At 40.0% G+C, this 14,458-nt stretch overlaps 1 protein-coding gene across 1 annotated transcript in view; it reads right to left on the reverse strand.

The window, feature by feature from the left end:
- Positions 1–14,458, reverse strand: part of TOP1 (topoisomerase (DNA) I) — a 106,941-nt gene that overhangs the window by 48,422 nt on the left and 44,061 nt on the right. Inside the window, exon 3 of the mRNA XM_015410350.1 lies at positions 10,074–10,176. Within this exon, the coding sequence (XP_015265836.1) occupies positions 10,074–10,176 (103 nt within the window). The remainder of the gene's footprint in view (positions 1–10,073; positions 10,177–14,458) is intronic.

The following is a 14,458-nucleotide window of genomic DNA, read 5'->3' on the forward strand; positions in this document are numbered from 1 at the left end:
AATAATGTATTCTGTCAACTTCCACTGTCCCTAAGTAGGAGAAACAAATTTAAAGGATGAAAATTTGCTGCAAATGGACAAGCAGCCAATGTTCTTGTACTTTGATAAAGAGAGTCACACCCTGATTTCAATGGACTTCGGTTGTAACTCTGCTTAGGCATCCCAAACAGTATGTCTAACATGAACAAGAAATAAAACTCACAGGACAATCCTAAAGAGAGTTACATCCCTCTAAATCCACTGAAGTCTATGGAATTACAAGGAACACAGTTTAAGACTGCACTGTCAAATCACTTTACTCTTCCAGCAAAGTTGATGCTAGTACATCCATCTTCACCACTGGTGAGCTGGATTCCAACCAGATTGACAACATTTGTTTTTTTAATTGATCTCTCAGTTCAATCTTATTGGCCTATAAGTAGAGACCAATAAGATTTTGGGGGTGTAAGGTTTCGAGAGTCAAAGCTCCCTTTGTCAGATCAGAGTAGGAATGGAGATCCTAGAGTCTTTATATTCCAGTCAGAAGGTGGGAGGGGTGTTATAAAAAAGAAACTCAGAATGCAAAGGTACAATGCATATTGTAATCAGCTTGCTTAGAGCAGAGGGGAAATGCTTGGGGGCAGAAAATTAGCATAAGAATCCTATGTCCCTATTCAGCGGTGGTGGTAGTTGGGGAGAATCCATTGTTTTGAACTCCTGAAGTTAGCGTTGTATCACTCTTATTTTGAAAGCTGTATGGAGCACTTTGAAAGGGTGACCACAGTTCATAAACTGGGTTTGAGACAGGAGTATGCAATGGGTAGGGGAGACTATAAGATGAGTTGCTGAAAAGTCTCTTATTGTTCTCTTAGGTTTTCTAAAAGTCCATTACAGAAGGCCAGAACAGAAAAAGCAGGCATCAAGAGCCCCTCAGGTTCTTGTACAAGATGGTCAAATCTGCAAAACTACATATGTTAGCTAAGCTTTTAGTGGCACAGCTAATTTTTACTTATTTTATTTAAAATACTTGTGCCCTAACTTTTCCCACAAGGAGGGGCCCAAGGCAGCTACAGTTTTCAAAACTATATTGTTAATTATTATGTTCTATCTAAATTTACTTGTACATTCTCTCCCAAATTGTTTATTGGGTGACAGCAACAGACATCACATGTAGCAGTTGACTTATGAGGCTCACTAGGACATTCCAGACGTTCATTGTGCAAAACTAAATTCCAGCATTATCTACATTTTACTCATGTTAAAAATGTCAGAAGACGACTTTACAGCTGACTGCCAATTTTAAGAGATTCTAATATATGAAACTCAGACCAATTTCTGAACTGTTTACTAAGCCTCCGCAAACCCCCCACTGGGGCATATGCTTATGACTGTAATTAGTTTTGGCTCAGTCACAGGCCTTTAAATCTCCTGTATCTTAATTACCATGACTTTTAAAATGAAATGTATTGATCAAAATCTACCTCAAAAAGGAAAACAAAGTCACTTATTATCAGGGCTATTTTGGGGCAGGAACGCACAGGAACGGAGTTCCGGCTGGCTCCCAAGTTGGCCACGCCCAGCAGGAACTCATTAGCATAATAGGCCACACCCAACAGCAGAAACTCATTAGGATTGGCTACATTAGGGGTGGTGTGTGGCCTAACATGCAAAGGAGTTCCTGCTACAAAAAAAGCCCTGGGTTTTGACAACAAACAAGGTAAACAGAATAACAAGCAAAAGGTGGGTGTGGCTGGATAACCACACTTCTGGTAACATGGGGGTGTGGCCTAATGTGCTAATGAGCTATGCTGTCAGGGGTGTGGCCCAATATGCTAATGAGTTCCTGCTGGGTTTTCTACAAAAAGAGCCCTGCTTATTATAAGATATAAAGCAAATGTATTATAACACCTAATAAACTTCAAAAATCAGCTAAAAGTATTTCTTTTTATTTCACCCCACCCCTCTAAGTAGGAGATACACATGTATAAATGCATGTGAGAATAATATTATGTGAGAAAATCTGTATGAATATAAGACAAGGTTGAGAATCTGGTAACTGGGCAAAAAATGGCTAAGAAAAACAAAACAGAAACCTAAGAAACACATAAATGATGCAGCCTCCTATGCTGAGTTATGCCAGTCTAAAACCACTAATTTCAGTAGCCTCAGACGACAGTATCTCTGTATAAAATAGCACTTTAAATCATGGGATGTTGTGATCCTGTATAAATTAACTGCTACTATTAAGGCATATACAGAAGGAGCAATCATTATATTTAGCAAGCAGTAGGAGGAAATTATGTTGTACTGGATTAAAAGATTTAGCGGTCCTCAAGATGTACCAATCCATGAACCCCCATTTTAATTCAATGTTTTTCAGAGCACCCCACACATACCTTCCCTTCTTCCCTCACTGGCATCCACCACATGCTAGATAGGCCGTTTTCAAAATCTGTGGCAAGCTGTTCATACCTCAAAGAGGCCTCCATCCCCTGGTGTTATGAAACCAATGCAGTCTAAACCACACCAATGACAATGTAAAAGCAATTTTTTAGTAAAGCACAACTCAGAAGACCCTGACCCAAGTTCTAATCAATCTCATCTAGGGATGTGCATTCGGTTCGTCTGAACCGAATGCACCCCCGAAAATGGCCCATTCAGACCCCTTTCGGGTTGCTGCAGGCTGATTCAAATTTTCTGATCTGAATTGGCTTGCCGCCGAATTTCGGTGGCAATTCGGCTCCATTATATCCTATGGGCCATTGAAGTCAATGGCAAAAACATAGGGTATATTCTGGGGGATGGAGGGGAGGGGGTTTGAGGGAGAGGCTCCAAACTTGCAGGTAGCTACTGGAGCCTCTCCCTAAGATACCAACCATGTTTGAAGAACATTGGACCAGGGGGTCCAATTTTACGGGCCACCAAACAGGTTGCCCCTATCCCCTCCATTGTTCTCTATGGTGGGAAAAAGTAAACCTCCCATGCCTAGAAAACTGATAGGGATTTGGTTTCATGTTGAATGGGAGGCACGAATGGAGCATGCCCTCTGTCATTACAGAAAAGCCTTTCTGGATTCCCTCGAGTACCCTTGCAGATCCCCGGGGACCTTGGTCCCCAGTCTGAGAAATGATGTCCTTGAGAGAACAAGCATGTAGTTCTGTTCAGCATATAGTGTCTGTTTGAATGCATGACATTCACTTTTGGAAATAAAAACCAAAAGGATTGTTGAAAAGACAGATAATTTTTTTTTGTTTCTCAGTGCAGGTGGTGCTGAAAATGTTAATTTACAAAATCTTCTGTCTAGTTACCATGTATGATTTTTGCTGTTGCCTGTCATGAAGCAAACAGATGCTGACTTAAGAATGGCTACGTACCATCTGCTACTAGCTCTGCAGAAGGACAATGTACTTCTTCCTTCCTATTCCCAGCCTATTTATCAAGACACATACACATTTTATTGGTCCCCAATTATTACCAATGCTACAGAAAGAGGAAATATGGACACAAAAGACATGGCACAAAAAATTAAGTGGTTAACTTTCCCGTAGCACATTAGGGGGAAAAGCTCCTGGGAGGAATGTGTAAGGGTTCTGGAAGATACTGAAGGCAGCAGTACCATATTTTCTGAACAATAGTTTTGACTTGCAGGAATACAACCATCCTTTAATTTCAGGGCACATGGGTTTGCCATATTTCCCCCCTAGAAAAACCTCTTCTGATTTTACATGTTACTTGTTCCCTTAACCGTGGGGCTGTTAACACAAGTGACATGAATTCCTGTCACCTGCAGCACCCCAGGCATTTGTTCTGCTGCTTCAGACACGAATACACGCACCCCACAGCTATAAAGATTGACATCTAAAAAGGTGGAGACATAAAGAACTCCCTTAGTGACGAATATCTATTTAGAGAACATATATATATGAATTGTCACCATAAACAAACCTCTGCAGAGGGAAAAATGCTTTTGAGAGATTTAATTTTGCAAGACAGCAGAAAAGAGCAGGAAAATTGCTCTGATTAATGGGACATGTCTCCTGTGAAAAAGGAACATTACACTGACTAGCAGAACCTCTGATAACTGCAAGTGAAAGAAACAAGCCTTTTAAAGCCACACTGTTTGGTTACAGCAGTTAGACCCATAAAAATGTTTGCATGGATGACAACTTGTTATGAACAAGATCGACAAACATGATATATATGCCAGGCTCCTTAAATATAGAGAAAATAAACCTATCATGTTTAATGCACTCAAAATTGGCTTTGCCTTGCCAAATGCTGGGTTCACTGCCTTCCTTCTGTAGCACAGGAGGACATCTTCAGAGAGCAAATTAGGATTAAGCCAGGATGTCTTCATTCAGACATTGCATGAAACCAGATCCCGGTAAAGACCACGGTTTGATGGACCCTAACTAAACCACAGTAACTGGAGAGGGCTGCATTCAGATGATCACTCTTGCCATGGTTACTTTAATTAAACCATAGTTTTGTGCCATGTCTGAACTCAGCCAAGGAGTCAATTACGAGGGCTGACCATCTACACAATAGTGCAGCCCATAGTAGAGAGGCCATGTGAATAGTTTCTTGACTGCCCTACTAAATGTTCTTAAAGCAGATTCAGAAGCATCTGAGTCATCCTCTGCTTGTTCTGGAATCTTTGGGAAAGGATCACAGTCTATTCCTCCAACACAGTGCATAAGCAAAGAGGCTTCCAGACACTATGAAACTGCTTGGCTTTGAGGACGTCATCCCTGCTCTGCACACTTAGCCCCCACTCCAGGCCAGCAGCAACAGCAATTATCTTTTTGATAAGCCACAAAAGCTTGCTTTATTCTGGGAGTGGCCACTTGTCTATTAGGGAACAGCAGCTACTCCTAGAGCAGGCAAACTGCTGTTCCTTATCACCGCTAGCCTAGAGGTGATGGTGTATGCAGTAGCTTCTCCTTTTCCTCAGCTGAAGGCAAAACGATTAGGAATATTAGCCCCATCCTGTTAGCTTCTCTTCCCCTCTCTGCCTGTGCTGGTCAAAGGTGTTGGGATTGAATCCATATACAAACCATATGAATCAACCCCAATTCTGGGCTCAGCTGAGATTACAGCTTGTGTTTCAGAGCCACCACTGTATCCATTTGCCTGCAATGGCTAGACTCCAGTTCCGAGGAAGTCAATTTGAAGACAATATCTTCTTGGCTCAATTGCCCAGAGACCAAGAGAACACGTGTCATTTCACAACTGAAAAAGCCAGCAAGTGTTGGAAGGCATGCACCTGTCACCAGACACTTATTCTACGACCACATGGGGGAAAGCAGAAACAGAAAGTACTTCCAGAAGGACAGCAGATGCACGAAACAGATTCTCCCTTCACACCACTGTGGCTCTGGAATATTTTAGCATAGCAAATTTGTCTTCCCTCCCCCCTCATTGCCCTTCATAGTCCAATGTCACAAGCGGAGGGGTTTTTTTTAAAAAAAAGATTAAAACAATTGCCACCTCTTGTTCCGTTTAATATTCACCCATCAGATTCAATGACTAAAACAATCCAGGTATTTCTATCCAGGTTCCCTCAGCCTTGTTGTCTTTGAGGGCCAGCAAATCCCATGCAGCTGCAGCCAAGGCATGCATGGCCACAATGGTAGCTTGTGGGACAATTCGGTAATTTGCTGGGTTCAACACACTCTACAGGCCACACTTTGTACTCTGGCCTAGGTGACGTGGGAGGGTTTTTTTTAGGGGGGGAGGGGGGAAGCACTATTACAACTCCTTGGAATCTCTATAGAGATAGCTGATGAATTAAGATGTTGTACATCTTGAAACTTCAGCACTTCACAGATGAAAACTGCTCAAACATATTTTGACTGGGCACCACATTTAAACAGTTGCTTGAGAGAGACAGCAGGGTTCGTCTCTGTGAATGCACACATCCATGAGCATGAGAGGTAGTCAGAACCCACTGGTTCTCAACTTCTCAGTAGGTTTAGATAGTATGAGTTATTCCTGGGACAACTATAGGATTTAAGGGAAGGTCAAGGGATTCCTTGGGATAGATGCCGATTGAAAGCAAAGTTTTTAAGAACATTTCAGAGAACACTGTTCTGCTTTACTTTGTTCAACATGCACATTTTCAGAATAATCCAGGCAGATTCTCCAATCTTACACTTCCACTGTGAGGAAAGCTGTCCCAGTTAGTCAAAAGCAAAACACGGGGCCACATCTTTGAATATTCAGTCTCCTATTACATAGACTCTTCAGGAGGAAGAATCCAGTTTAAAGCAGATCAGAGGACTGGCCTCCTACCAGAGTAGGAAAAAACTTACACTGGACAGCTTCTTCATTCCACCATCATAGTCCTGGACAGGCATTACTGCTACTGAAATTACTGGGTTGTCTTACAACAATGTTTCTGTAAACCCCAAATTTAAGGGGGAAAAATCATTTTGTCATCTAACTGTTCAAATAAGACATTCTGATATTTTAATACAAGCTATTTCCAATGTAACTTTACTGCAGATACTTAATATATTCTGATGGCTTATTTAAGGGTTACCTTTGGTTATATCTATATAGTCTATCTCCTGGAAGGAATACCTCTAAGAAATATATTTTGAACTTGTGATTTGTGAGGGATAATGTTTTATGAAGCTTTAAATTATTAGAAAAATAAATACCTAAAAGTGAAATGTAAACTAAAAAAGTGGAAAACTAGGGATCTTGACTAACTGGTAGAGTACATAAGATGTGATACAGACAAACTGAACATTTAAACCAGAGAAGCACTCAACACATTGACTGAACTGATGGGGGGAGGGAGACCCCAAATCCTTATTTGATTCAGCACAACAGTCTAAAAGGATCCTTCCACTAATAATTCTGTGCACAAGAGCATATAACACTCGGTAGAAGATATTCTTGTTACTGTGAAGAGTTTTAAAGTGAGCGTTCCCTATCTTTATGTTAGAGAGATACATTGTTTTCATAAAAGCTTTTTGATTTGACTCACACAAAGCCAAGTAGTTTGAAGATATGTGTTTGGGGGGGGAGAGCAAAAAGCCCTTTACTCCATGTGCAGATTGAGGCAATGCTATTTCTTAAGAGGGCATTTGCTTCAAGTAGACTTCACTGTTCTCTCTAACAGGCTTAGGCTAGTGTGACTCTCTACTGATGGGATCTCTACTTAAAGCTAAGTTGTAACTTCTTGTTTAGGAGATTAATTAAACAGGAAAGCAAGTTAAGTATGACATAACCAAGCAAATGTTTCTTGCCTTTCTCTGTATACACTTGGAGGCATGGAACCATGTTTAGACTTCCTCTTCGTGTAAAACAGAGAAGCTGAACACAAAGCTTCAAAGAGAAGCTGTCAAATACACAGGCCACATTTTTAGCCATGGTTTCACATACACAAAGAGATACAGAACTGATGAGATGATCATTTTTGTTGATCCAGCTACCTTTCTGGAATTGCTGCCAGCCCTTAAAACCCATGTGCTTCTTCAAGTGCTGGTATTCAGAAGCAAAAACCAAAACAAAACCACACCCATAAGCTTTGTTTTATGCTGAATTGTGTGTTTTATCCCTAGAACTCATGCTGTTCCTTCCCTCTGCCACCATTTTTATATCATTTTATGATTTTTTTTAAATGGATGGTCAAGCCTGTGGGTCCTTAATGATGGAACATCAGGGTATGAATACCTTACATAAATAAAAGAAGAACAAGAGGCCTAATGCCAGCCTTTGAGAACTGAAAGCCTGAAACACACTTAAGGCACTTTAACTGGTCTAGTGAAATAAAATTCACCTATTCTACAGTTTGCTTTGTGAGGTACTGGCACAGGAAATGTAGTCAGCCAGATTCTGATATACAAAAAGTGGATTTAGAGGAATGGTCAGGCATCACAGTACCATATTTCTAGATATACTCTGACTCCACAAAATACCAAAAACTGTTGCTATAGTTACAGAACCAAATTAAAATACTGGGTACCGTTCTTTTTGCTCCAAGCATCTTTCCTTATTCCCTTAAGGGGTTTCTGTCTTTTCCATTGACTACTTATCCATAGTCCATAAATGTGCAATACAAGTTGTTTCATATAAGTGTGCTGCAAAGCAGAGAGAGAGAATATCTGCTTGAGCATGGAGCAGCAGCATGTAGGCAAAGTCTAGCTTCTCAATAACCTCAGCTTTAATTTTTTTTTAAATGTAGGTTTCTAGCCTTTGTGATTCCAAAAGATACACTTGAAAGCCCTATAACTAGTCGAAGCAGAATAAATTCTGCAAAACAAGATAAATTATGCTAATAGCCCATATTTTATACAGGTTCTGGCCACTCATCTCAATAACAACAACAACACACAAGTATATAATATGGACCACAAGTATATTTATATACTGGCCTTGGAGAAACACACTTCACTGGGGGGGAGACAAACTGGTCAAAGTCTACTGTGTTTCTGTGTTGCTCAGGAAGATCATCTTGAATATACAGCTGGATAAGGAACATCTTTTCAAGAGGTGATGGGTGATTAGGTGCCTAAATGCATCCATTTAAGATGCCATTGTGGCAAAGCTGAAGCGTAGTTTTCAGTGTGACCACATATATAAATAATAATGAAGAGTTAGAAGGCAAAGATTCACTAAAGACACATTTCCCAAGTCACAAGTCAAATTGTCCACATCCAGGAAAACACATTTGTTGAAAAAGGTACAGTAGTGGCATTGACCATTCTTCTTCCCACAGTACATGAAAAGGGTGAGACTGCAAGTAGTTTAAAATTATACAAGCACTGGTAATTTGAAACCCTTCAAAGGAACAATCTGAAGGCCTATATACACTACTTAGTTTAAAGATGAAACACACAGTTTTTACAAGAATGTACAAATGTGATGGAGAAAACACACACCCCATGATAAGAAGGATGCTGCACACTTGAAGTTAGGAATGTTGCCAGGATTTGAGAAACCAGTAAAATACATAACTGCTTAGCCAAGACATTCACAAGCTCTACCCAGACATCTGTGAATGTTGTAAACTCTGAAATAATCTTGGCTTGCAAATGCCTCTCATCATACACAAATTAAAACAAAATTAAAGTTTATATAAATGTACTCAAGTATGAATTTCAGACCAAGATATCAAGATGTTAAAATTGGCCACAGATTAAGTAACCGCAGAAGCACAACATACAATTCTGGAGATGGGGGTAGGAAAATGCAAAATTATACACTTTGTTCATACCACAAAATTCCTAGAATTTATTCATAGGTTTTAGCCATGATAAACATTCACATAGGTCTATTTTTTCAAGCCAAAGAAAAAACAAAGATCTGTTTACAATTCTATAAAATCTAAAAAATAAAATATAAATTACACAAAATATAAAACATATGTTTACAATTATGTACCATTTTATCACTTAATGGTTTGCTAAACATCTGCCAACAGAAATTGTCACTAACTAATATGGAAACCCTGAAAGTAGAGAAAGTCAACCACCAGGGAAACGGTCTCCTCTTTCACCTAATAAAGGGAAGCACTGAAAGCTACTATCAGATGTAAATATAGTTTGTTTATCTACAGCTGTCAGGGCTATTATCCTACAAATCAAATGTTGTTAGATGACTAAATGTAGAATATGAAAAATGGTGTATTTTGCCAACATTAAATACTTAAATTACTTATTTAAATTTGAATAGGAATCCCCCCCCCGAAATCCGTACCATTGGTGGCGCCATTATTTGGGTTTACAAACTGCACTGCTTTATACAACGCTATATATTTTTGCCTTCACCAACCTTCAGAATTCCATCTTCATCAATTTACAGAATTTCAGCAGAACTTTGCTTATGAACTGGCTTCCTTATGAGGTATGGGATGTATTATGGTAGGCCTGCACTCACTCATAAGGTAAGTTCTTCAGGTAGTATGTGAGAAGGGAACTCAGAATTGGTTGTCAAATCCTCCAGCCTTATAGAAAACAAGCTGACTTATTATTGGTAAGGCTTGCTTGATGTTGAGGCATCATTAAACTCAAATCAAGTTTCAGTAAGCATAGTCTTGCATATCCAGAATGACAACCAACCTGCAATAACTAATGTCTCACCTGTTACTGTGCTTGGATTTTTCTCGGTCTTTCTCTTTGTCCTTCTTGTGCTCTTTGTGTCGATGTTCTCGATCTTTGTGTTTATCTTTATGTTTGTGAGAATCTGCAGACAAAAGGAACAGGAAAAAGAAATGAAGTCAAGGAATAACAACAATTTCCTGCCAGCTGCTTTGTACTGGCTGCAACATATACCCCAGCATCAATACTGAATATCACTTCAATGCAGCAATATTTACACATGTAGCACCTTTCATCAGGCAGATGCATGAACACTGCCTGCTACTGGATCCAAAACCTTATTAGGAAGAGTCTAGATTCAATCCCACACCCTTGCCTGCTACTGGAGCCAAAACTTTGAATCTAGGAAGAGTCTAGATTCAATCCCACACCCTCTCTATAAACTGATGAGTAGCTTCAGCAACACTAACACACCACAGAGTAGCAAGACACTTGTCAATACAGTATGTAGCAGTGCTGTGCATGGTTCTGTTTGGATCAGAGCTCAAGACTTTGTATTATGCTGTAATGCGTTTGAAAGTAGATCTGCTTTCCCTGGCAGGGGACAAGTTAGCTTTCCTGTTACACAGAGATCACCACAGAAGTGGTTCATCTATCACTCCACTGAGCGAAGGGTGACGCTTTCCCCTGGGGAGATGTCCTCCAACTTAACTGGCTCTTCCTCACACAGACTTCTTCATTTTAAAAGCTTATATGCCAGGATTCTGGATAATTGAAAACATTCAAAAGAACTCTTGCATCCTGCTGTTCTCCACGTTTGGTTGGATCCAACCAGCTTTTCCAGTGATGAAAAGGGAAGGAGGAGGTCCCCTCTGACCATCAAAAAGGCTACACTGTAGATCATAGGATGGGCCTGGACAAAAGCTGTGTGGGGCAGAGACTTAATAAGGAGGGGAACTGGGTGAGTGAGACAGTTGGCTGGGTCCAACCCAATGTTTAGAATAAGCCAACACTGAACAACAATGCATTCAACAACGGTGCATCTCTGTCTTTGCAGGTTAAAAGGTAATGTTCTTCTAACGCAAAAATGAGAGGTACAGACAGCTATCAATGCAATGAACATGGTTGAATAAATTCCAGAGGACGATGGAAGACAGGAGGGTCTTGCGTGATGTGGTCCATGGGATCGCAAAGTGTTGGACTGGACTGTGTGACTGAACAATAACAACAGCCAATGATGAAATAAACCAGCATCTCTTAAGTGGTCTCTGAAAGATATCACTATTGCCCCCATCCTGGAACCTCACCTAATACTTTAGCCCGAGTTAGCCTCATGATAGACAGGAAAATATCCCCTGCTACAAGGTCTTCCATCTGCCCTAATAAGTGGCATTGTAAAGATAAAAAGGTAAACTGTCCTCTATACTGTAACATCCTTAGCTTCATGTAAAGAGTGACAATATTTAGCTCTGCCTGCCCATCTAACAAGATCAGACTAGTCAACAGACCAGCTTGGCACAACCCAGAGTCAAACAGGAACACTACCTTTTACACAATGAACACTCAACAGCAAATTGACAAATAGGTCAGTAGTGATTTCAACAGCAATATCTGATCATACAATCTCTAGAAAACTCAAGCAAGATAAGATCAACCCACATGAAAGACGTTCTTTCCACAGCCATTTAGAAAGCATCTACCTCTACCAGACTGTGCTTCCCATTAATCTCAGGAGTATTTTTCATGGTACTACAGTCTTACTTACTAACAATACAGAACAAAGTTTGAGTCCAGTGGCACCTTTAAGACCAATAAAGTTTAATTCCAGGTATAAACTTTTGTGTGTGCATACACTTCTTCAGATACATTGAAACAGACTTTGCCAACCATTACATATAGGGTAATTGCCAGGAAGGGCTGATTGCTTAATTACTAATTACTCATTTATCTTTACTCCAATTAGCCCTTCCTGGCAACTAACCCCCCCACACCTGTACGTAATGGTCAGCAAAGTAGAATTAAACTCTGTTGGTCTTAAAGGAGCCACTGGATTCAAACTTTGTTCTGTTCCTTTAGACCTACACGGCTACCCACCTGAATCTTATTACCAATGCTTTATTATGCATTTTTACCTTCCTAGCTCCTCCCACCCAATCTAGAAATCTAACTTGGCATAAAATGCCTGGCTTTAACTCAAAACTAAACCAACCACACTCAGTGCTGGGATTAAACAAGGCAGGGCAGCAGATACAAAAAAGGAAGCTAGCACTCTGCAATATTACGGCAGATAAAATCTCATGCATGGCCTAACAAGGGCTTACAGGTTAAGTACCTCTCTGCATCTCTGCTTATTGAACTCTAAAGTGCCAAAATTTCAGAAAGAATAAGTAATGATGTTATGATAACAACTCAAAGCTCTTGTTCACCGTAACCACTGGCGGAAGTGCCACAAGAGCAATTTACTAGGAAGTAATGCTGTATTCTGGAAGTATCATATAATATCATATCTGCATTCAGTACCTTGGGTCAATTATTGTTACACGGTGAGTAAGAATCAAAATACATTTCTGGTGAAGCAGCTAATGCTAAGGTAAGAGGTACATGATTCAATAACTATAATAGACATTTTATCAGATTCCATTTAGCAATGCAGTCCATTTAGCAATGCAGTCCAAGAGACTGTATCATTGGCATGTGAACAGTACCTATAATCCCCAAATTTAGCATTGTCTGGTAAAATAGTCTTTGCTTAAACCAACCCATTTAACACAAGCAGCTAGTCTCTTAACATCTGATAGGCAACTCAGGCACAAAGACTGTTAAATGTGGCTAAATATCAAAGCTAGTTTGCAACATTACACAGTTGTGGTTGTTTGGAATTCATTTTAAAAGAACAGTGTATGGGCATCATGCATGGGATTCTCAGATCAACTGAGTTCCACAGTCATAAAAATAAAAGGTTGATACCATTTTAAAGGACTTTAGTGAAACAGAAACAGCCAAGCACCAGAATTTGAAGAACTAAAATATATCTCCAACTTGACCCCTCGCGCTTGATCTTGGCATCTTCCAAACAAAAATTGAGATCTCACTGGCACCAAGTTTGGGTTGACAGCAGTGTTCCCTCTAAGCTGAGTTAGTGTGAACCAGCTCAGGAAGGATGGCTCCAGAACAAACTAATTCATGTAGCAGCCATATTGCTCGCTTACGACTTTAATGTCAGTAGCTCACAAAGCAGAATTTTTGCTCACAAGACTCCACAGCTTAGAGCAGGGGTGTCAAACTCATTTGTTATGAGGGACAGTTCTGGCATAAATGATACCTTGTTGGGCTGGGACATGTGTGTCATAAAATGTAATGCTAGGTAGCGGAGATATAAACTTTATAAAAGACACAAACACAAAGGGGTTTTTTTTAACTTAAAATATAAACATGCTTAAAACATTAGCACTCTTGCAATATTTTGTTTATTTAATAGTGTCTGCTAACTGACACCTCTTGGTCTGAATTACTGCATCAAAATGTCTGTGCTGTTGCAATCTTGAGTATCCTGTTCAGGTGTGTATCTGTAAGCTGCAAACCTACAATGACACAGCAACAGCAGAACTGGAAGAAGAAGACAGCCAGTTCTACTGTGGGCCTGATAGAAGCCCTCTGGGGGCCTGATTTGGCCCCTGGGATGCATTTTTGACATCCCTGGCTTAGAGGGAGTATTGGTTGACAGTGACCAAATAAGACAAACATAAGTTAAATGGAACCCAGGTCTCTCATACCACTAGGCACAACTGGATATGTTTTACATTCCAAGAGTATCAGATTTTCATTTTAAGCAAAATTTGAAACCAGTTTCAAGTAGCGATTTCAAATCCTGGCTAAGATGAAACCTTGCTTAGCATTAATGATGGTTAAGGTTGATGCTAAACAAAACCTAAACCATTATTAAGGCTGACAGGGAAACAGAGGGTTTGTGTTCAGGGGGAGGGGCAATCTTGGGAAAGGCAGCAAGTAATCCAGCAGTCCCCCACCTCAAAGACCCACCATTTGAACCAGCAGTTAGCAAAAATCACATATCAAGACCGATCAACTACAACGCATCAGCGTTCAGTGATCAATGTGATTTTCAAATGCACAGAAAAGGACACAACTGCACAACACTGTGATCTAATATTTTACCAAAGCAATGGTAAAGCACAACACATGGATTTATCCACAATAAGAGCCTTATGAACACGCATGTTGCCACTACAGCAACTTTAGAAAAGTAATGTTTCAGACCAGCCTGGCAACAATACTCAAACTACTTTTGACTTAATAGGCTTCATATTAAATGGGCTTGCTGTCACAGAAAGTTGTATAAAAAAACAGATTATATCAGGAATGAAAACAAGACCATAATAGTTAAGCAGTCACTCAAGATTCTTAAAGCC

The sequence above is a fragment of the Gekko japonicus genome, unplaced genomic scaffold (genome assembly GCF_001447785.1).
Source record: "Gekko japonicus isolate JY-2015 unplaced genomic scaffold, Gekko_japonicus_V1.1 scaffold200, whole genome shotgun sequence".
In the NCBI taxonomy this organism is placed as follows: domain Eukaryota; kingdom Metazoa; phylum Chordata; class Lepidosauria; order Squamata; family Gekkonidae; genus Gekko; species Gekko japonicus.